The 25,350-nt window shown below is 36.3% G+C and overlaps 1 protein-coding gene across 2 annotated transcripts in view; it reads right to left on the reverse strand.

The window, feature by feature from the left end:
• LOC148309003 (dihydrolipoyl dehydrogenase-like) overlaps positions 1–25,350 on the reverse strand; it is a 35,671-nt gene that overhangs the window by 1,353 nt on the left and 8,968 nt on the right. Inside the window, exons 2-11 of one of the 2 annotated variants that reach the window (XM_088260817.1) lie at positions 8,084–8,200; positions 6,987–7,226; positions 6,727–6,870; positions 5,914–6,079; positions 4,406–4,563; positions 3,731–3,867; positions 3,563–3,650; positions 2,486–2,587; positions 1,559–1,696; positions 1,382–1,471 (exon numbers count right to left, since the gene is read on the reverse strand). In XM_088260817.1, the coding sequence (XP_088116943.1) occupies positions 1,382–1,471; positions 1,559–1,696; positions 2,486–2,587; positions 3,563–3,650; positions 3,731–3,867; positions 4,406–4,563; positions 5,914–6,079; positions 6,727–6,870; positions 6,987–7,226; positions 8,084–8,200 (1,380 nt within the window). Of the gene's footprint in view, positions 1–1,381; positions 1,472–1,558; positions 1,697–2,485; positions 2,588–3,562; positions 3,651–3,730; positions 3,868–4,405; positions 4,564–5,913; positions 6,080–6,726; positions 6,871–6,986; positions 7,227–8,083; positions 8,201–17,600; positions 18,208–19,582; positions 19,673–19,759; positions 19,898–20,683; positions 20,786–21,760; positions 21,849–21,928; positions 22,066–22,618; positions 22,777–23,937; positions 24,104–25,107; positions 25,252–25,350 lie in introns of those variants that run through there. The other variant, XM_088260816.1, reaches the window with a different exon arrangement.

Consider the following 25,350-nt stretch of genomic DNA (forward strand, 5'->3'; position numbering starts at 1 on the left):
GTCTCCATTGCTTCGTCCCCAAACACTTTTTTTAAATTTTGTGGATAGTTTCCACTTGAGAATCGACAAGCTTTAAAGAAAATTTGATGCTTAATGCAACTTTAATAGTTGTTCAACTTTTTCTGTCAAAACTTAAATCCGACGACAATAGCGTACACATGCTCACTCTTCAACAGCGTGGCAGCGGCTAAGTGGCACTATGGTCATGAAAAAAATTTAAAATGACCACTAGGTATACCTACAAACGGTCATGCTAAGCTACGCCCTCAAAGCGTTATTTGTTTTGCCAGTAAAAATTATGTTCGGATACTTTTTGAACAGACCTTGTATGTGTGAATAAAGCGATGTATTATGCATTCTGCATCATTTTCACACACCGTATTTAAAAATGATGATTTTAAGAAATAGCGGTATTTACTAAGTAAATTTTAAATTAAAAATGGATAGATTTTACCACAAAGTGACTGCCAAATCAATTAATGAAATGCTTTCTTTTATATTACGATTAGTGTCAACGAAAGATGGAAGTGAATGAATAATTCTGAGAAAGTTGTGAAATAACCAATTCACAAATGTTTCTGTGTGTGCTTGCTTGCTTGCGCTTCTGACGTCCTTTGTTATACACGCATGTCATAACGTGTTTACTCCGCCAGTAGTGCACAGATCGTCTTGCGCGGCGATTGTGTCGCCAAGCCAGCTATTGCGGTTATTTGCGATGTATTTTTTTTCTCGTTTTCAGATAATAACAGAGCTAACAATACAAAATTGTTACATTACAACTTCAACTATGGTCAATAAAAGCAACTATGGTCAATAAAAGCAACATTTAGGAATATTCACATTTTTAAACCACATTTTCATATGGTGTACAAAATATATATAACGATACAATTCTAGGTATTTAAGTAATACGCTCTCAAAGCGTTATTTGTTTTGCCAGTAAAAATTATGTTCGGATACTTTTTGAACAGACCTTGTATGTGTGAATAAAGTATGTATTATGCATTCTGCATCATTTTCACACACCGTATTTAAAAATGATGATTTTAAGAAATAGCGGTATTTAATAAGTAAATTTTAAATTAAAAATGGATAGATCTTACCACAAAGTGACTGCCAAATCAATTAATGAAATGCTTTCTTTTATATTACGATTAGTGTCAACGAAAGATGGAAGTGAATGAATAATTCTGAGAAAGTTGAGAAATTAAGGTAAGTTTAAACTTTTGACATTTCGATAACAATCTAAGAAGAGTATTGACAAAAACTACTCCATAGGCTAGGGGTAAAAAAACCCTAATAATAAAAAAATACACAAATAGTTTGGTTTACAAGCACTCTCTTGCTGATAGTTCATGTTTTAAATAAATGTATGTATTACCGGATGAGCGTGGCACACTCTGGCGACGTCTTCCGCTGCCGCTCCGTATTCTATCGCCAGGACTGCTTCATTGATCAGCTCACCAGCACCCTGCACCACAACAAGCATGTAAATACATTTATTCATGTTTTAGTCTAATATTGAATATTCAATTTAAAGAAATGGTACAATACTCACGGGACCGATGATGTGAGTTCCGAGGATTCTATCAGTCGCTTGATCAGCCAAAACCTTTACAAATCCTTCAGTTTCGTTGTTTGTCTTTGCTCGAGAGTTAGCCATGAAGGGGAACTTTCCAACTTTGTACGCAATACCCTGAAAACATTATTTATTGACACAATACTGCGGTAAGTAAATTGACATAATAATAAAACTTATATATTAAATATCAAAATCAAACACTGATATTTAGAGTCTACTAAATTGTATTTTATTACTAACCTTCCCCTACCGGTGATATGTATTAATGTTTTGAATATTGAAAGCATTAACTTTGTGGATCATATTGATATATTATTTCGAGAAATAAAAATACTTTGTGATCCACTCACATTTTTATTAACCAACTAGTTTCGGCAACAACCTGTCGCCCTCTTCAGGGTTTAATTAAATTTAGGAATATTCACATATTAAAACACATTTTCATACGGTGTACAAAATACATATTACCGGAGCACGCGGATGTTTTTAGCACCGTAAGGAAAGGGTTAAAAAAACATAAAAATAAATTTTGTGACAATTGTTTCACCTTGTTATGGCATTTTCAAACTAATGTGAAGATTAAATGAACTGAGGGTCTTTATGTAGCGATACAATTCTAGGTACATAAGTAATAGTTATAACACATGCAGTAATAATTTATGGGAGAAAACATTAGTTGAGGGTGAGGCCGAGTGTTCAATAGGTAATGGGGCATGTAGGTACTGAATAATCATTTTCGGGGAAAGGAAGAATCTATTGTCAAAAATTTTATTTTTAAATGTTTAAATAATAAAATACAATTTAGTAGACTCTAAAAATCAGCGTTTAAACTTAATATTCAATATATAAATTAAATTAAAACAGAGTTCTAAAAATTAAATACCAAATCTATAAATAACTCACGGCTTTCTTTAGATCCTCTTCAGACTTGCCCACCCAGCCGACTTCGGGATGTGTATATATAACAGAGGGAACGCAATTGTAGTCGATATGGACTGGCATGCCCTGAAAATCATACCAAACTTGTTTATGTGCACAAAAGAACTGCCAAAGTTGCATCTTTGACTATATCAACCCTTAATTTAGACATACGTAAAAAGTTAGTAACTCGGTTTCCTATGTTTTTTTATTCCCACCAAAGTCAAAAGTTATCAAAGTCCGGAAGGTGTCCTATCTGGGGCATGGGCTTAGAGGAGAGAAGTGCGAGCTATAGCACCTAATCATAAAAGACATAATAGACGGTCGAAGAGGTGTGGACAGAAGATGAATCTCCTGGCTCCGAAACATACAAGATAGGATGAGGATCATAACTGTTGAGGCTCTGTCTAGAGCTGCCCGAGACAAGGACAAGTCGACATCAGGGGGAGCTGACATGACACGCACAGAAGAAGAATAAGTCAAAACAACCTTCTCTAGTTGTTATGGTACCACTCATGACTGTCTCATTGGTTCTCGCATTCTGCATCTCGCATCCTTCATCTGGTCCCTCTTTATATCATCATAGATCATAGATCTTTTAAAAATATTGGAAAATTGGAAGTTGTTTTAAAACGTGGGGGTGGTGCATCTGGTAGTGCATCCAACTACAACTAAAAACCAGTAAAAACACAAGTAAAAACCAGGGGAATGGACAGACAATATGAAGCAAATTAAGAATTGCCAATTTGCATTTCTCATAATTTCTTAACTATTAGATGATATTAGATGCCCGCCTCTATAGTTTATTGGTCGGCACGTTTGGCTACCGTTCTGGAGGTCCCGGGTTCGAGGGTCGGGAGAGTCAAATAAATATGTATAAGTGATTTTTTCACTCTAATATTTATTCAATATTACCCTGGACTGGTACCTGAAGCGGAGGGCTGATCACCTTTCCTTCGTGTGTTAAGGATCAACATAACAGTGTATTTATATGATGCAGTGCCCACCATTGGGGTGCGGATAAGATTAGATGCTACATATATGCAATGAAGGTACGCTTACAGTCATTCCTTCCACGCAGACTATTCCCTCGTCCTCTGCTTTGTGCGCCAACATGGGGCCGTGGATACAGTCTCCAATGGCGTACACTCTACAAGAATAAATATTTCACATTACAATCGGTACAAGGAAGGATCTCCAAGGTTGCGGAGAGTAAAGCTAGTTACAAACCCGGACACGATGGTCTGGAATGTTTCATTGACGGGAATCCTGCCTCTGGCATCTGTGATGATTCCAATTTTCTCCAGTCCCAAGTCTTTAGTGTACGGCCGCCGCCCGACACACACCAGTAGAACATCGCAGTCGAGCTACAAAAGCAAACATTGCATTATTACATTTCTGATCACTGAATGCATAACGGATCATTCTCATGATGTGTTATTATTGGCTAATAAATTCATACGAAAAATCACAAGACTATTTATGGGTAACATTCTTATTGAAATCTGTAGACAACTAAGGGAGATATGAAGGTTTTAACTTTAGATATTTGAATAAAACGAAAAACGGACACCATTGGGTACGTTATGGGGCGTATCCCTTTATGTATCTGCTTTACAGAGCTGTAATAGTAGTAGTGTGGATTTGTTGCTGCGACGTCATTCGTTACCAACTTACGAAAACAACGTTTTTACGATTGCGAATTTTGCAAAAGAAAATTATGAATGAAAATATTTATTATATCGGCTGTTAAAAACACAAAATGAGTCTTACACAATCCTTTATAGGTTGATTATGTTAAATTAGATATTCCTCCCGACTGATAATACCCTATTCTTCAAGCTATGTATTCTGATTTTCCAAGTGGTCTTGAGTGATAACTGTATATGTATTTTTATTACTCACCGAATCTTTCTTTCCATCTTTAGCTGATTCCACGTCAACTTTAATAGTATTACCGCTTCTTGTCGCTCCTAATACCTTTGTTCCCAGTTTGAAAGACAATCCTTGTTTAGTCAATATTTTTTGGAAGGTTTTGGCCACCTCCATATCAATCCCAACACCTATATTTAAAAAATCACAATGTTTATTATTTATTTATAGATTTGGCGTTAAACCACCCTACATTCGGGTTATTTTCAGGCATATTTTTTATAAACAAGCAAAAACATCACAACGTTTGTTGTCACAAAATATTGTCAGGTATGAAACCTGACAAAAATTAGTCAGTGTATCCGGTACACATTAAATATTTTTGGAACAGATATATTTTCTCGTGCGCGTAGGTCATACGAGCGCGGAATGATGAAGAAAAACCGCGCGTATCACGTACATTCGTATGTGTAGGGCGGTTAATTTGCAGAACTCCGTTTTAATTTATTTGTTAAATGTTAAATCAAACACTGATGTTTTGAGTCTACTAAGTTGTATTTTATTGTTAAAAAAATAATAAATAAAATAATTAAACCCTTATCCGCACCCCAATGGTGCATAGGGCACTGCGTCATATAAACGCAGTGTTATGTTGATCGTTTACACATGAAGGAAAGGTGATCAGCCCTCCGCTTCAGGTAACAGTCCTGGGTAATATTGAATAAATATTACAGTGAAAAAAAAATTGTTAAAAAACACATCAAAAATTAATTGTGACAATTATTTCGCCTAGTTATGGCATTTTGAAACGAATGTCCAACGAGAGAAGAAAAATTCTTTTGTTAATGGACAATTGTTTGGCTCACACATTAACCTGTCAGCTGAAGCATATACGAGTAGGATTCTTTTCACCAAAACTGCACAGCATTATTGCAACCGCTGGATTGGGGCACTATACGTGCCGTAAAGGTGCATTACAGGGGTCGTTTATTAAACAAAATCTTAAGCAAACATGCAATATGAAGAACTAAAAAAATGATGTGAAAGAGGCCTGCGACATGATTTGTGCTGTATGGTGGTATGTCGTTCGACATTTGTTTGAAAATGGCATAACTAGGTGAAACAACTGTCAAAAAATTTGCGTGTATTTTTAAAAATAAAATATAACTTAGTAGGCTCAAAAAATCAGTGTCTGATTTAACATTTAATATATAATATTTTAACTATTTAAAGCATTAACGTTGTGGGTTATTTTAATGGATTATTTGGAGAAATAAAAATACTGTTTTTTTGATCCTCTTATATTTTTTATTAAAAACTAACTAGTTTCGGCAACGACCTGTTGCCCTCTTCAGGGTTTGTTTTTTAACTAGTTATAAAACAAACCCCGAAGAGGGCAACAGGTAGTTGCCGAAACTAGTTGGTTTTTAATAATAAAAAAGTGAGTCGATAAAAAAACAAAGTGTTTTTATTTCTTGAAATAATATTTAATAGATAAATTTATTATGTATAATAAAATGTGTAAATTTTCAAATGTGTACCTCCGATGGAATCCAGAAATTCGACAGCTGTAACTTTAGCGCCTAATCTTTGCCACACGGATCCTAATTCCAGGCCGATGACTCCGGCTCCGATGACTACTAAATGTTCGGGAACTTTTTTTAAACTCAAAGCACCGGTTGAAGACACTATCGTTTCCTCATCCACCTAAAACCAGATTCTGATCAGCAAAACCAAATACAATTGTAATTTCTGTCATGAAACTCAAGTGAGTCTCGTGATAATAGCACTTTGTTCTGATTTAAACCCCTCCCCACTGAACCGAGAAACTCTAACTTTATTACAGGTCTCCACTTGAGATGAAACATCTATCATTTTTATGAAAGAAGATGGAAGTCTGAGCAACCCAAGGTGTACGGTCTAGCATTTGGTTGGCTAAAGTGATCAATTTATATACTTCTGTAACGTTCGTCATTCTGCCATTATTTAACATACATATTGCATTAATTTTTGGAACTTGTATATATGCCATAGTCTTGAATCCCTTTCACTTGTTAGTGGCAATTCAATATGTACATTTGGAAGTACATCAGACTGTGGCGCCATCAGTTGAGAAATTTGTAAAATATATACCATATATATAGCTTACGCCATGTTTGTTTCACCTCAAAATGAGACAGCTATAACATTGATATATCATCCGTAGGGTAAATAATCCAGTGTCTGATAGAATGAATAATAAATTGTTCTCCATTTTTCAATTGAAATTTAGCTAAATCTTCATTATGCATTTGAGAAAATTCCTAATATTTTCATAGATATTAATCAAACACAAAGTGTAGCAATGTCCATACCGTAATCCCGGGGAATGGTGTAACTTCAGATCCAGTCGCAATGAGGATATTTTTTGTATTCACCGTGTCAACTGTACCATCGGTTTTTTGAACTGTAACTTGTCCGGGGGCAGTGATTTCGCCGTGGCCATTCAGGGACGTTATCTGAAAAGTACATAGACATAATAATATCGGTTATTTTTTACAGTACGAATCATCCTCAGTCGGCAAGTAACTAACAATCACTATGCTGACTTTTCTACAATGATAATTTTTAGTACCTTATTTTTCTTAAAGAGTTGAGCGATACCTCCGGTTAAAGATTTGACAACTCCTTCCTTCACGCTCATCATCTTGTCGAGGTTCAGGGAGACGTTGGACACGTCGATTCCTCTCTCCTTGAGGTCGTTTCCGTGGGCCATGTGGTAGTAATGGGAGTTGTTGAGGAGCGCCTTGGAAGGAATGCATCCCACATTCAGGCACGTCCCGCCGAGGGTGGGGTCCTTCTCCACTGCTACAACCTACAATAATATCCACACTGCATTTTGTTTACTTATATTATTAACATTTCCTCTCTCAAAGTAATGAGATTATTAAAACAATTTGATTATTAACACATTGTTTGCGGGAAACGCTTAAAAGTGTCTTTTATTTAAACTTCATGTACAGAAAATAAATAAGTACATTGGCAGGCAGAGCGAGAGATGCTTATAAGCATTCTATTTACTTACTTATGGTATAGCGCGAGGAACGCCAAAAAATATTGTACAGATCAGAATTGGGTTTGCGATAAGGGTCGGGGTTGATGAAAAAACTGTCCGACAGCAATGTGATAAGAGTCAAACATCTCCAGATTTAATTTTCATCCAGTAGCAGACTCGCGTCCCGTCGGCCCACCAGTCTTCTTCATTTAGTGTCCCTTCACCAGTGGGCAGGAGGCCACACACTGGTGTTTGTTTATAAAAATTTGAAACTGACCTTCGAGGCTGTTATATATTCCAGTTCGTTTTCTCTAAATTCTCAAATTTTTGTCACCATAATTAGGTGGAGAAGGTGATATTTATTGATGGACAATAGATTCCTAACTGTCCATCGAACCTCCTCCCCTAGTTTTTCCCTCTATTTCCTTCCCTAAAATCCCTTTTTCCTTTGCCTTCCTCATTATCATTAATTTATGATTTACGTTTTTTTTTAATGTTCAAGCACTATCTACCCTCTGATTGCAAACAGCTGTATATGGTATCAAACGATTTGACCAATATCACTAGTCTGTTTTTGGTTGGTTGGATCTTTTCTGTACATGAAGTTTAAATAAATAAATATATTTTTGTTCACAGTTGTCATTTCTCATATACAAAGTGAATAGGAGAGTATGTACCTTCATGCCGAGTTGAGCGGCCTTGATGGCTGCGACGTATCCCCCCGGGCCGGTACCGATAACCACCAGGTCCGCATCGTGTGTGGAATAGCTGCGGACTCCCAGTAGACCCACTCTCTGTTAAAAAACAAAACTAGTTATTTCCAAACTTCCTAATTTTCCCAACAACAAAAGAATAACGTTCCTTATTTCATCCTCACCTGGCACTGCTGTACATCAAACAATTTGTTAGATTCCCAAACCTCGATATAGAATGTATAAACCTCTAAACTCTTTTCCAGAGCACTAAAAATAAATCTAATTTTTCACTTTACAACCCACAGGTTCGCAAAATTATTAAACCTGTATTGTATAAATATATTTGGAATTCATGAAACATGACAACCTGCTTTCTGAAATCTGCTCACATCGCTCACTCCTTTCAAGAACGTCATAAATCAAAAAACTTGATTTTTCAGGAGAGCGTTTTTAAAGTTTAAAAATATAACACAATGTATTAAAAATAAATGTCACTTATTAAACTTTTTATTGTGCAACACATCTTTTTAGGTAAAACCTGAAGGTTTTTTCTCCATTTGAAAAATATTTAATATATTAAAAAAATAATGAAACAATACCTTTCCTTCAAAATGCAAAAACAACACTTTCTGCCCTGTAGCGGGTAAATATTAAGTTAAAAATATGCTTCTTTTGCTGGGATATAGTACATTTTCTGGGCATTCTGAATACATCCACAACTGAAAATTGTCAATTTTTGATTTATGACGTTCTTGAAAGGAGTGAGCGACATGTCCAAAATCATTAAAAATTAGGAAATCCAAAGCATTTTGATAATATTGCCCGTTTAGTGTTAAACTTTTTCTTATATGTACTTATAAAAAAAATTTGTAGAAAAGAGGAATATTTGTGTTTTTATTATTTACAAAAATACTTCAATTTCATACTATTTCTGTGAGCCTAAGCGGCTCATAGGCTAAAGATCTTTATAGTGCTAAAAATCCGGATATTTTTTTAGGTGTTCAGGAGAATGACCTATACAAAAAAAACAATGGTTAAATAATAAAGCAGTATTTTATAAAAAAGTAATATTTTATTTACTTAAATGTTGTGAGTTCTCATTTATTCAGTTAAATATTTTTAAACAAACCCTTAAAACTTGAATAATTAAATATATTAATATGCAAAAAATTCAAAATACAATTACTATTTTCTGTAAAGCTAAAATTACTTATAATAATAAAAATACTAAACAAAATACTTATAAGCTAAATGTATACAGATTGCACATAAGAAAAAAATTTAAACAAAGCCATATCTATGCAGGTCCTAAATTAAAGTTCATGCAATCAAGTTGTACAACCTGCTTCCATGATCCACAAAGTCATTACAAATATAAACTAAATATAAAAGGGCTATTTATAAATGGATAATGGAAGTGGGTAGATCTGAAATAGACTCCATCATTTGGCCATGTCGTATTTGATTGCATGTCATAACCACTTTTCTTTCATATAATTTTATAAATAAATTTTATAAAAAAACTAGGTGATGGCAATTTGTAATCAAATGTATGATTCAATAAAAATGGTGAACAAATTCTACACAAGGATAGGATTTAAAGGCTTGAGATGGACTACAGATTATTATTTAATGAGACATTATCGTATGAAGTATAATTAACACATTGCCGTCGAACGGTTTTTTCATCAATCGCGACCCTAACTATATTCAGACAGTCTGCCACCCGACCCTCAGTATACTAATCACAAGTAACCGCTAACCCGATTCCCATCTGTACAATATTTTTTGGTTTCTCTCGCGCTCTATGTTAAATTGCAACTCAAACCTCGCACCTAAACTAGAACCGTCTGACTTGAAGAGCGCTACCATCTAATTAGTGGCACTCCAGCACGGACCAACGAGTCATGTGACACCTTGAGTGATTCTAATTCGACGCCTAAGGGTACTTGTCGCGGAGCTCTTGTCAGGAGCTAGCCGACCCCGGCTCTTTCCAACCCACCTCCTTATCTTCTATGGTTTAGGCCCATTCGTGGGTGATTGTTGCGGCTCGTGGTTCTATTGAACATCCTCCAGTTCATGAAGGATCCGTACAGTGTTCGCGTAGTTATCCCACGAAAGTTCCCCTGTGCTGGTGCCCAACACCAATAATTAGGCCACGCTGGGTCACCTTCCATCCTTTCTCCTTTAGTGCCGTCTCACCCTCCCCCCGTGCGTACGGGTGCAGTTCTGGATGATTTGAGCGCCGGTTTCGGTTGTCATGTACCCCGCCTAGCATTCAATCGACTGTGTCGTTCTACCGTCAGTCCCCACACGCCGCCCACGTGTTGTTTGGGTTCTCGACGGCGAGCAGTTGATGTGGACGTGGCGATAATTTATGTAGTCATGCCCTGGAATCCCGTTGGCACACGCCAGGATCCAGTCAGTGGAGAACTTGGATGCGGCCGACTCGGCAAGTTTGGCGCCATCCACTGACTCTCTCAACCGCTTTGCGAAAAGCTTTTTGGTCTCGAGATCATTTTTGCTCTTGTTTGCAGCCATCCGCTCTTGGCACCAACGCATCTATCTATGGATAAGATCCAGATTGAAACACGCCTGCGCCAGAGGGAGGGAGTCCCGCAGTTTAACCAGAAGAAGGATCGGTATGGAATATGCGAACGAGGGGATTTCGCGACCTCCATCTCTGGTAGATGCGTGGAAGTATCCCTGTTGCCGCCACCCCTGTCGTACGGACTGGTTTGTCGTACGGAGTGCTTTCGGTCTTGAATATCCGCAACCAAGCTTTGACGAACTCCTCGAGGGGCGGGGAGCCCACATTACCATCTTCCTCGGTGAGAACTCTCCTATGTCTATTGTGCCTGAGCGGCCCAGTATTGTCTACGTCGTTTCTCGCGCCTCTGTTTACGTCTGCTCTTTCCTTCGGTAAAGTCATCTTTTTGGACTCTTTCACGTCGGGGGGCCGGCCTCTCGGGATAGACTTTAGATAACCACCTCGTGAATATCTTTTCCACGTCCATCCCTGCTAGAGCTAGATTAATCACCGAAATCAGCTCAGCAGACCGGTATCCCGCCCAAGGCATCCCTGTAAATGCCTTCATATATCGGATCTTGCAAATGTCATCTAACATCCGGCCAAATAAATCTAAAAGTCCACGCTTTTAGCGTACAGCGTCTTATTGATGTGCCTGCCACAACCTGAGCGTATGAACTCAGCTACAGCACTCGCCCACCACTCTAGTTCAGCCGCCTGGTAGCCCACTTGGCTACCGTTGGCGCACTGGCTATCAGTGAGGGCGTTATTCTCCGCGACTCCTTAGTAGCTTGATTGCATCGAGAGATCTGCCCGCGCTTGGCCGGATTCAATAACCGCTGGTTCACCCTGTCGGTTTTCCCCGAGTTGATGAGGAAAGCTTCGCATCTAGCCCATAGCTCCACCTCTGCGTCGATGTACCGAGCTTTTATTTGGCCCACCGAGATTTCCTCCTTGGTCACTTCCCTATGTTTAGAGACTGTGAACCCTCAGTCCGATTTTCGTAGAAAACACACAGTTCGGGATACAAAGCTCGCACACGAATGTCACAGCAATTACCTAAGCGTCATCAGAGTCGAGAGCACGTCTGCACCCTCCGAGAGTTCGGTGCAGTCGACTCGCCCGCCCAGCAATGATGCGGGGCCTGTGGGCTCCACATTAATACTGTCCGAGGCTTTGTTGTTTGTGTTCGTTATTGGGATATTGTTTTGTGGTGCAGGGATCATTGTCAAATGATCCCCCGCAAATTTCATTAACATTTTTAGTTATTATATATTGCCAAACGGTAAACAGCCCTTTTTGCTTGGCTAGATCCTCTGGGATGAACCAACCCCCAAAGAGTAATAGTTACTCCCTTGCTTAATTGAATTTCTTTACATTGACATTCAGAACACTTTTTTCAATCATTATGCATAGAGCGGGAAAAGGAGAGTTTCTATTTACAATTTTTACAATGGAAAGTTGGAGAGGGGATGGAGAGAGAAGGTTACGTTGCTTCCTGCAGCCAAAGCGTTGTTTGTTTACAGTCCTGCCCGCGTGCGTACGGATGCAGTTCTGAATGATATGAGCGTCAGTTTCGGTTATCATGCACCTCGCCTGGCACTCGATCGACTGTGTCGTTTACCGTCCGCCCTTACACGCCGCCGGAGTGTTGTTTGGGTTCTCGACGGCAAGCAGTTGATGTGGACGCAGTGATAGTTCACACAGTCACGCCCTGGGATCCCGTTGGCACACGCCAGGATCCAGTCATTAAATAAAAAGTAAGCAAGTAGAACGCTTGTAAGTGTCTCCCGCTTTCTAACAACAGTATGTAAAAGATGCTTTTAATTAAAATGTTTCCACAATGTGTTAATATTAATTTACTATGCAAAATAAGCAATGCGTACAAATGTATAAAGTGGTATACAATCCTTTATATGTTTATACACAATTCTTAGTGAATGTCTGTTTCAAGTACCCTTGTAAGGGCGTTTGCGCACTACACGGAATTTTACCGTCCGGCACTTCAGTTAGCATGATAAAACGGATGATTGGCTTGGATTGGCTTGTGCTTTTGTCTTTCTTTTTTCGGATCGGTGCGCTCGATCGGTGCGTGATCACGGTGCGTGATCGATTCGATTACGCTAAACTGTCGTAGTATCTTTTATTTATTTTTTTTAAACGGATTGCCGGACGGTAAAATTCCGTGTAGTACACAAGCACCCTATGGGAATGGTTTTTAACCCTTCCTTTCCGTAAATGTGTAACAAGTACACATTGCTTGTTATATCTCGATAAATGTTATAAATAATAAGTTCAGATTTTAGTTAGTTTAATTAGTTTCAGTTCAAGTATTCCTCCATAAAACATTTACGCATTGATTGAATTTTTTTTTATGAATTACCACCATCATCGGGCACATTATAAAAATATTTTGTGAGAATTCGGAAAAAAATTGTACAACACGTTAAAAAATATGCCAATGAATGATGCGGGTATATTCATGCTAAAAAACCGATATGGAAGAGAACTCATTCGAAGTGGGACCAAAATTTAAAATGGCCTTGAAAGGATATTCCAATTTTGAAAAGCAAAGAATGCTCGCTGTACATAGGTACCTACTCCAAGACAAGTACTCATTCTATGTGGACCCAAAATTCAAAATGGCTTTGAAAATAAATTCTAATTTTAAATTGCAATGAATGCTCGCTGTACATAGGTACCTACTCCAAGACAAGTACTCATTCTATGTGGACCCAAAATTCAAAATGGCTTTGAAAATAAATTCTAATTTTAAATTGCAAAGAATGCTCGCTGTACATAGGTACCTACTCCAAGACAAGTACTCATTCTATGTGGACCCAAAATTCAAAATGACCCTGAAAATAAGTTCCAATTTTAAATTACAATCAATGCTCTCTCTACCTGGTACTAGAAGACGGAGATTGCTAGATGCAACAATGTACTACAATAATGACTGACAAATCTTGATCAAACCTGTATGACAGAATATCATAGAAATTGTAAAACAATAAAAAAAGGTTAGTATTCACTTGGTGAACACTGACCTTTTTCATTGGATTGAGTTCAGATAAGTTGAAAAGTTATTATTATATATAACACATATGTATAGTTCCTAATTGTATTAAAAATATATTTATTTTATGTAGATATTAAGCTAGAGGATGAAAAATAATCAAGTAATTTTCACTGAATGTATTTTTATAATATTGTTTACCTCCGACTTTTCATTAGACAGTTTCTGATTAAATAATGATAATTCTGAATCATGGTTATTTTTGTCTTGGAAATCTAAATTACAATATATAAAATCATATATTTGTATAATGCTTATATCACTATAATTCCGCATTGCGCAAAATCTTCCTTATAAACACATATCGCTCACTCCTTTCAACAACGTCATAAATCAAAAAACCTGATTTTTCAGGAAAACGTTTTTAAAGTTTAAAAATATAATACAATGTATTAAAAATAAATATCAAGACACTTATTGAACTTTTTACTGTGAAACAGATCTTTTTAGGTAAAACCTGAAGGTTTTTTCTCCATTTGAAAATATTTAGTATATTTAAAAAAATAATTAAACAATACCTTTTCTACAAAATGCAAAAACAACACTTTCTGCCCTGTTGCGGGGAAATATTAAGTTTAAAATATACCACTTTTGCTGGGATATAGTACATTTTCTGGGCATTCCGAAAACATGCTCAACTTAAAATTGTCGATTTTTTATATGTGACATTATTGAAAGGAGTGAGCGATATGTGCTACAACTTGTTATTTTTAGGACATGATTTGAAAAATGTACAATATATTGAAATTGACATGAATCCTTTCTCCGCATGAATCATTGTATTCCCTGTAAGTATTTTAATTTATAAAAATGGGTACCTTTTCTAGAAAGGATGATTTACATGTAGTTTACGGTAACAAATAAAAAAGCATACATTTGGAATCCGAGCTCAGTGGAAAAAATGTCTCGCATTTGATGTGACAGAGTGCACAGTGAATCACTTAATATGCACATTTTAAATGCAGTTCAAATATGTTTTTCATGACCTATGGTCTATTCATATTTATAAACCTTTCAATTCATCATTGTTTTAATTTTTTTATGTATGGTTAAATGTCTAAAAAGCCAGTTGCGAAAAGAGCCCGTTTTTCACTATGAATTATTAGAATGAATATACATATTTGTTTCAGAATCCCTTTAACTGTCAATTATTTTAAGTGCAACAATATTAACTGAATATCAAATATGATTTAATTTTTTAGTTAAAAATATAATCTTGCCATTATATTTATTTAAATACACATCGACTATAACTTGAGAATGTGTCCGTCATGGGCAACTCTGAAAAGCGCCTAAACTGTGGTGATTCCATCAAATATGTTATTCTTTTAAATTTAAATAAAATAATCGAATAATAACATATGGCGTTGGAGAGTTCCAAACGGTTAAGATGCACGGAAAAATTTAAATAATCTGTAGATTCTTCTCCGTCTTATTCCTCATTACTGAGGGTTGTGACCCTTGTGGAAGCAATGACTCTTCTCCAGTTATCCCTTGACTGCGCTGCACGTAGAGCTCCAACCACCGAGGTGCCTGCTGCTGCCTTAACTTGATCGGTCCATCGTGTGGGGATCTTCTTCTCCCTGTCTTCCAGGTTACCGATCACAACCAGTCGTTCCAGGCTACACTCATTGCATGTGCAACGTGTCCAAAGAACCGAAGAAATCGAATCTATAGATATTGTAAAGTAAAGAAAGCTCGAGTAGTTTGCCCCATTGTACGAGGAGAAAGAATACCAATAAATAATTATTTTAAGACAATGTTGAAGGGAATTTGAGTGGTTCTACTGTAGCATTAAGGGCGTTTGTCCACTGCACGGGATTTCACCATCCGGCAGTCCGGTTTTGAAAAATGAAAACGACTACGACAGTTTAGCGTTATTGAATTTACGCGCAACATGTTCACGCACCGATCAAGAGCTCTGATCCGAAGAAAGATGGACAAAACCACAAGCCAATCGTTGTTTTAAAACGCTAACTGACGTGCCGAACGGTAAAATTGCACGGAATTCCGGGTAGTGGACAAGCGCCCTAGGTCAGTCACTTTGCAGACTAAGTAAAATTTACCACAATGTCCAACGAGTGCCTTTCCGTGAGGAGTGGGACAACAGGAAGATCGCAATTTTAAGTTCTTTTGTATTCTTGCCACTATGGAAATTATATTATATATGTATTGAAATTGCTTGATGCATGAAATTTTATATTCGCAACATATATGCAGATATTTATCAATAAATAACTATAGAAAAGGTTTTTTTTATTTATTCTATTATTTTATTTATTTTATTTATCCTCTAATTCAGATTATTATTTTTTTTTTCTGTATTAGTAAAAACATGACAAATTAAATAATATACAATATATTATTTTTTGACGTCTCATCAAAGATGAAGAAGAATATGGAAGTCTGGGCATTTATGGGGCTGACGACCGTCATAGGCTGGTTTAAGTGATCACTTTACACATGTAAATTCATATTCTTCTTCATCTTTGATGAGATGTCAAAAAATAATATGAAAAATACTCCTTTAATCGGAGATAATCCAGATTTGTGAACAAGTATTTGGACACACTCAAAATGTTGTAAATATATGATATATTCCGAACCCCCTTATCCGCACTCCAATGGTGCATAGGGCACTGCATTAAATAAACGCAGTGTTATCTTGATTGTTAATTAACATACGAAGGAAAGGTGATCAGCCCTCCGCTTCAGGTACCAGTCCAAGGTAATATTGAATAAATATTAGAGTGAAAAAATCACTTTTATTTGACCCTCCCTGGGAATCGAACCCGGGACCTCCGGCTGACCATTACACTACGGAGGCGGACACATATGATATAAGTACCCCTTTATGTATGAATTAACTAACCGTCACGCTGCTTCTATTTTCTGCCTACACCTGCATATAGGCAAAGAGAATAGAATGCCACACCAATCTGCCTTTTCAAAAAATCTTTGTCTCTTCCACATTCATGTATCTCCTCATACTGCCGATTATTCCGACTCCTGATTCAGTGGTCAGCCACTTTTGGGTATTTGAAATACTTGATCATGTTTTCCTCGGTCTTTCTCTGCTCCTATTTCCAACTAAATTCACCTCATAAATTTGTTTTACGGTTCTTTCCTCATTCGTTCCAAATGGTCAAACCATCCCAACACACCTTTCTTCATTTTATTGATAATGCTTATTTTGGCTTTGCATTCTTTCCTTATTTGTGTCGCCGACTTTCAAAATCCGCCAGATCCAATTTTATAAGATTTAAAAATAAATACTCTATAGGAATGCTAATTGTGAGTTTTAATTCTTTCCTTATTGGTGTCGCCGACTTTCAAAATCCGCCAGATCCAATTTTATATGATTTTAAAATAAATAGTCTTATCGGAATGCCAATTGTGGGTTTTATTGTTTAAAATATTTATATACTTAAAAACCCTCCTAAAAAAAGTGTTGTATATCAAATTCCGCTATATACATGGAACTTGCCTACTGACCCATATCAGCCAATCAGAGAGCGGGGATAGGTAAAAAATTCATGTGACGTCATTATTGGTTTGTCTCTTATATTTTTTTTAAATACTGAAAAAAAATCTAAATAAATGCTAAAATTCTCTATTTCACAATATTTTATCTAAAGATAGACAAATCTTTTAAACACAAATGTTACCCGGAGAATTTTGCATTTTTTGAAGAATCAAATTACATGGATCTGGCGGATTTTGCAAGTAGACGACACATTTCAGCATTCGAACATCTATGATGCATCGTTTTGCCACACTGAGAGATGGCATGGATATTGTTGCGGTTAGGTTTGTCATCTGATTAGATTGTTGTCTTACAACTGCGATCTGCAAATGATCCTTGTGATTGGGATAGGAAAAATAAGACAATATTTAAAAACAATGATACTTTTATATATTATTGCTAACAGATAGTGTGCTTACAACAAAAATACCTAGAGATTTAGAAAAAAAAGTTAACTCAAAATTAATTGTTTGTGGTGAAATCATATATTATAATAGTACAATATTTTTAATAAAATGATAAAATAATGGCCATGTATAAAATTAGGCAACAGAAATGCAAACGTTCTATGATAAGGTAATATTAAATACATAATAATTATAGTATTAGTTATAAAAAAAAATTGAAACACTTTACACAGAATTTTGCAAAATATATACAATAATCCAATCAAAAGAATTTAAAATAAATTAAATGATACTGTGCACAGCAAAAGAGACAAATACTCAAAAGTCCTCAATTTACAGCATTAAGATATAATTTATCATTCGTTACTTTAGTTCTCCTAAAATAGCCTCCCGGCATGAGTACGGCAGTTACCCACAATAGCACTTCCGTACAAAAAGACTATCCAACTTAGTGAACCGACATTGTTCTGGTGGAAGGAATAAGTATCGAGTTGTGGGTGATTAAAAATTAATAGGTTTTCCGCAGTAAGCCATTAGATTTGCCTCTCTCAGCGCCTCCGCACAAGTCTGAAAAAAAGAAATAAACTTGTTGAAATATGTGAAAAGACTTCATCTCTCTTGCTAACCTCTCAAACAAACAAACAAAATAAATTCTTAAGTAGTTAGGATGAGATATTGTATGTACGGTTATACGAGATCTGTTCAAAAAGTGTCCGCCTTTAATTCATAAAAACAACATTTATTGAGATACAATTAAATGAAACTAATCCCCTTCAAACTAGTCCCCTTGAGCTGCTACGCACTTCTCCCAACGGTTCTGCCACTGCCGGAAGCAACGCTGGAAAGACTCTATTTGTATGGCGCGCAGGTGGTCCGTCGCAATGCTCTTGATGTCTTCCCTGGTCTGAAATCTGATCCCTTTCAAATGCATTTTTAGCTGGGGAAAAAGCCAGAAATCACAGGGAGTGTATTGAGAAACTTGAGATCATCGATCGCAGTCTCCAGCATTTCCTGTGCGATCTCCACACCAAGTTGCTTCTGCTCAATTGTCAGCAAATTTAGCGCAAATTTTGCTAAGACCCTTCTGAGGGCCAAATCTTCGGTTAAAATGGAATGAATGGATCCAACACTAATGCTCACTTCATCAGCAAGTTCTCTTCAGAGAACGTTATTCGACGATCTTGCATGCCAGGGTCCTTACTTGATCAACGACAACATCATTTTTGGATGTTAAGTGCCTACCGGATAGTGTTTCACTCTCCACTGATGAGCGGCCATCTTTGAAGCAGTTATACCACTCTTTTATCTGTGTGGTCTCCATTGCTTCGTCCCCAAACACTTTTTTTAAATTTTGTGGATAGTTTCCACTTGAGAATCGACAAGCTTTAAAGAAAATTTGATGCTTAATGCAACTTTAATAGTTGTTCAACTTTTTCTGTCAAAACTTAAATCCGACGACAATAGCGTACACGTGCTCACTCTTCAACAGCGTGGCAGCGGCTAAGTGGCACTATGGTCATGAAAAAAATTGAAAATGACCACTAGGTATACCTGCAAACGGTCCGCCCTCAAAGCGTTATTTGTTTTGCCAGTAAATGATGATTTTAAGAAATAGCGGTATTTAATAAGTAAATTTTAAATTAAAAATGGATAGATCTTACCACAAAGTGACTGCCAAATCAATTAATGAAATGCTTTCTTTTATATTACGATTAGTGTCAACGAAAGATGGAAGTGAATGAATAATTCTGAGAAAGTTGTGAAATTAAGGTAAGTTTAAACTTTTGACATTTCGATAACAATCTAAGAAGAGTATTGACAAAAACTACTCCATAGGCTAGGGGTAAAAAAACCCTAATAATAAAAAAATACACAAATAGTTTTCATTCTTTCAGATATTCTCTTGCTGATAGTTCATGTTTTAAATAAATGTATGTATTACCGGATGAGCATGGCACACTCTGGCGACGTCCTCCGCTGCCGCTCCGTATTCTATCGCCAGGACTGCTTCATTGATCAGCTCACCAGCACCCTGCACCACAACAAGCATGTAAATACATTTATTCATGTTTTAGTCTAATATTGAATATTCAATTTAAAGAAATGGTACAATACTCACGGGACCGATGATGTGAGTTCCGAGGATTCTATCAGTCGCTTGATCAGCCAAAACCTTTACAAATCCTTCAGTTTCGTTGTTTGTCTTTGCTCGAGAGTTAGCCATGAAGGGGAACTTTCCAACTTTGTACGCAATACCCTGAAAACATTATTTATTGACACAATACTGCGCGGTAAGTAAATTGACATAATAATAAAACTTATATATTAAATATCAAAATTAAACACTGATATTTAGAGTCTACTAAACTGTATTTTATTACTAACCTTCCCCTACCAGTGATATGTATTAATGTTTTGAATATTGAAAGCATTAACTTTGTGGATCATATTGATATATTATTTCGAGAAATAAAAATACTAAGTGATCCACTCACATTTTTATTAACCAACTAGTTTCGGCAACAACCTGTTGCCCTCTTCAGGGTTTAATTCACATATTTCCCGTTTTTAAAACACATTTTCATACGGTGTACAAAATACATATTACCGGAGCACGCGGATGTTTTTAGCACCGTAAGGAAAGGGTTAAAAAAACATAAAAATAAATTTTGTGACAATTGTTTCACCTTGTTATGGCATTTTCAAACTAATGTGAAGATTAAATGAACTGAGGGTCTTTATGTAGGGATACAATTCTAGGTACATAAGTAATAGTTATAACACATGCAGTAATAATTTATGGGAGAAAACATTAGTTGAGGGTGAGGCCAAGTGTTCAATAGGTACTGGGGCATGTAGGTACTTAATAATCATTTTCGGGGAAAGGAAGAATCTATTGTCACAAATTTTATTTTTAAATGTTTAAATAATAAAATACAATTTAGTAGACTCTAAAAATCAGCGTTTAAACTTAATATTCAATACATAAATTAAATTAAAACAGAGTTCTAAAAATTAAATACCAAATCTATAAATAACTCACGGCTTTCTTTAGATCCTCTTCAGACTTGCCCACCCAGCCGACTTCGGGATGTGTGTATATAACAGAGGGAACGCAATTGTAGTCGATATGGACTGGCATGCCCTGAAAATCATACCAAACTTGTTTATGTGCACAAAAGAACTGCCAAAGTTGCATCTTTGACTATATCAACCCTTAATTTAGACATACGTAAAAAGTTAGTAACTCGGTTTTCCATGTTTTTTTATTCCCACCAAAGTCAAAAGTTATCAAAGTCCGGAAGGTGTCCTATCTGGGGCATGGGCTTAGAGGAGAGAAGTGCGAGCTATAGCACCTAATCATAAAAGACATAATAGACGGTCGAAGAGGTGTGGACAGAAGATGAATCTCCTGGCTCCGAAACATACAAGATAGGATGAGGATCATAACTGTTGAGGCTCTGTCTAGAGCTGCCCGAGACAAGGACAAGTCGACATCAGGGGGAGCTGACATGACACGCACAGAAGAAGAATAAGTCAAAACAACCTTCTCTAGTTGTTATGGTACCACTCATGACTGTCTCATTGGTTCTCGCATTCTGCATCTCGCATCCTTCATCTGGTCCCTCTTTATATCATCATAGATCATAGATCTTTTAAAAATATTGGAAAATTGGAAGTTGTTTTAAAACGTGGGGGTGGTGCATCTGGTAGTGCATCCAACTACAACTAAAAACCAGTAAAAACACAAGTAAAAACCAGGGGAATGGACAGACAATATGAAGCAAATTAAGAATTGCCAATTTGCATTTCTCATAATTTCTTAACTATTAGATGATATTAGATGTCCGCCTCTATAGTTTATTGGTCGGCACGTTTGGCTACCGTTCTGGAGGTCCCGGGTTCGAGGGTCGGGAGAGTCAAATAAATATGTATAAGTGATTTTTTCACTCTAATATTTATTCAATATTACCCTGGACTGGTACCTGAAGCGGAGGGCTGATCACCTTTCCTTCGTGTGTTAAGGATCAACATAACAGTGTATTTATATGATGCAGTGCCCACCATTGGGGTGCGGATAAGATCAGATGCTACATATATGCAATGAAGGTACGCTTACAGTCATTCCTTCCACGCAGACTATTCCCTCGTCCTCTGCTTTGTGCGCCAACATGGGGCCGTGGATACAGTCTCCAATGGCGTATACTCTACAAGAATAAATATTTCACATTACAATCGGTACAAGGAAGGATCTCCAAGGTTGCGGAGAGTAAAGCTAGTTACAAACCCGGACACGATGGTCTGGAATGTTTCATTGACGGGAATCCTGCCTCTGGCATCTGTGATGATTCCAATTTTCTCCAGTCCCAAGTCTTTAGTGTACGGCCGCCGCCCGACACACACCAGTAGAACATCGCAGTCGAGCTACAAAAGCAAACATTGCATTATTACATTTCTGATCACTGAATGCATAATGGATCATTCTCATGATGTGTTATTATTGGCTAATAAATTCATACGAAAAATCACAAGACTATTTATGGGTAACATTCTTATTGAAATCTGTAGAGAACTAAGGGAGATATGAAGGTTTTAACTTTAGATATTTGAATAAAACGAAAAACGGACACCGCGGAATTTTACATCATCGGGTACGTTATGGGGCGTATCCCTTTATGTATCTGCTTTACAGAGCTGTAATAGTAGTAGTGTGGATTTGTTGCTGCGACGTCATTCGTTACCAACTTACGAAAACAACGTTTTTACGATTGCGAATTTTGCAAAAGAAAATTATGAATGAAAATATTTATTATATCGGCTGTTAAAAACACAAAATGAGTCTTACACAATCCTTTATAGGTTGATTATGTTAAATTAGATATTCCTCCCGACTGATAATACCCTATTCTTCAAGCTATGTATTCTGATTTTCCAAGTGGTCTTGAGTGATAACTGTATTTGTATTTTTATTACTCACCGAATCTTTCTTTCCATCCTTAGCTGATTCCACGTCAACTTTAATAGTATTCCCGCTTCTTGTCGCTCCTAATACCTTTGTTCCCAGTTTGAAAGACAATCCTTGTTTAGTCAATATTTTTTGGAAGGTTTTCGCCACCTCCATATCAATCCCAACACCTATATTAAAAATCACAATGTTTATTATTTATTTATAGATTTGGCATTTAACCACCCTACCTTCAGGTTATTTTCAGGCATATTTTTTATAAACAAGCAAAAAAATCACAACGTTTGTTGTCACAAAATATTGTCAGGTATGAAACCTGACAAAAATTAGTCAGTGTATCCGGTACACATTAAATATTTTTGGAACAGATATATTTTCTCGTAGGTCATACGAGTTAGCGCGGAATGATGAAGAAAAACATCAGTATCACGTACATTCGTATGTGTAGGGCGGTTAATTTGCAGAACTCCATTTTAATTTATTTGTTAAATGTTAAATCAAACACTGATGTTTTGAGTCTACTAAGTTGTATTTTATTGTTAAAAACACATAAAAAATTAATTGTGACAATTATTTCGCCTAGTTATGGCATTTTGAAACAAATGTCAAACGAAAGAAGAAAAATTCTTTTGTTAATGGACAATTGTTTGGCTCACACATTAACCTGTCAGCTGAAGCATATACGAGTAGGATTCTTTTCACCAAAACTGCACAGCATTATTGCAACCGCTGGATTGGGGCACTATACGTGCCGTAAAGGTGCATTACAGGGGTCGTTTATTAAACAAAATCCTAAGCAAACATGCAATATGAAGAACTAAAAAAATGATGTGAAAGAGGCCTGCGACATGATTTGTGCTGTATGGTGGTATGTCGTTCGACATTTGTTTGAAAATGGCATAACTAGGTGAAACAATTGTCAAAAAATTTGGGTGTATTTTTAAAAATAAAATATAACTTAGTAGGCTCAAAAAATCAGTGTCTGATTTAACATTTAATATATAATATTTTAACTATTTAAAGCATTAACGTTGTGGATTATTTTGATGGATTATTTGGAGAAACAAAAATACTGTTTTTTTGATCCTCTTATATTTTTTATTAAAAACTAACTAGTTTCGGCAACGACCTGTTGCCCTCTTCAGGGTTTGTTTTTTAAGTAGTTATAAAACAAACCCTGAAGAGGGCAACAGGTAGTTGCCGAAACTAGTTGGTTTTGAATAGTAAAAAAGTGAGTGGATAAAAAAACAAAGTCTTTTTATTTCTTGAAATAATATTTAATATATAAATTTATTATGTATAATAAAATGTGTAAATTTTCAAATGTGTACCTCCGATGGAATCCAGAAATTCGACAGCTGTAACTTTAGCGCCTAATCTTTGCCATACGGATCCTAATTCCAGGCCGATGACTCCGGCTCCGATGACTACTAAATGTTCCGGAACTTTTTTTAAACTCAAAGCACCGGTTGAAGACACTATCGTTTCCTCATCCACCTAAAACCAGATTCTGATCAGCAAAACCAAATACAATTGTAATTTCTGTCATGAAACTCAAGTGAGTCTCGTGATAATAGCACTTTGTTCTGATTTAAATCCCACATTTCATATCCCGCATTTCATTTCATATTTCATAGTATCGGGTTGTAGTCCCGTGGTTAGTATCGCGACTCTTAAGTCAGATATCCTCGGTTTGAACCCACTCTACCAAAATTTGATACCTATTCCTAATAATGAGCCGTTTAGGCTCACAGAAACAGTATGAAATTGTATTATTATTATTATTATATTAGTAAGTATTTTTGTAAATAATGAAAATATTTCTTTTTTAAAAAAGAGAAATATTTGTGTTTTTATTATTTTCACAAACATTTCAATTTCATACTATTTCTGTGAGCCTAGGCGGCTCATTATTAGAAATAGGTATCAAATTGTGATAGAGGGGTTTTGAACCGAGAAACTCTGACTTGAGTCATATATTTTTTTTATTATAGGTCTCCACTTGAGATGAAACATCTATCATTTTTATGAAAGAAGATGGAAGTCTGAGCAACCCAAGGTGTACGGTCTAGCATTTGGTTGGCTAAAGTGATCAATTTATATACTTCTGTAACGTTCGTCATTCTGCCATTATTTAACATACATATTGCATTAATTTTTGGAACTTGTATATATGCCATAGTCTTGAATCCCTTTCACTTGTTAGTGGCAATTCAATACATTTGGAAGTACATCAGACTGTGGCGCCATCAGTTGAGAAATTTGTAAAATATATACCATATATATAGCTTACGCCATGTTTGTTTCATCTCAAATCGAGACAGCAATAACATTGATATATCATCCGTAGGGTAAATAATCCAGTGTCTGATAGAATGAATAATAAATTGTTCTCCATTTTTCAATTGAAATTTAGCTAAATCTTCATTATGCATTTGAGAAAATTCCTAATATTTTCATAGATATTAATCAAACACAGAAAAGTGTAGCAATGTCCATACCGTAATCCCGGGGAATGGTGTAACTTCAGATCCAGTCGCAATGAGGATATTTTTTGTATTCACCGTGTCAACGGTACCATCGGTTTTTTGAACTGTAACTTGTCCGGGGGCAGTGATTTCGCCGTGGCCATTCAGGGACGTTATCTGAAAAGTACATAGACATTATAATATCGGTTATTTTTTACAGTACGAATCATCCTCAGTCGGGCAAGTAACTAACAATCACTATGCTGACTTTTCTAC

The sequence above is a fragment of the Brachycentrus maculatus genome, unplaced genomic scaffold (assembly GCF_059751285.1).
Source record: "Brachycentrus maculatus isolate JH-2025_06_01 unplaced genomic scaffold, ASM5975128v1 h1tg000142l, whole genome shotgun sequence".
NCBI lineage: Eukaryota > Metazoa > Arthropoda > Insecta > Trichoptera > Brachycentridae > Brachycentrus > Brachycentrus maculatus.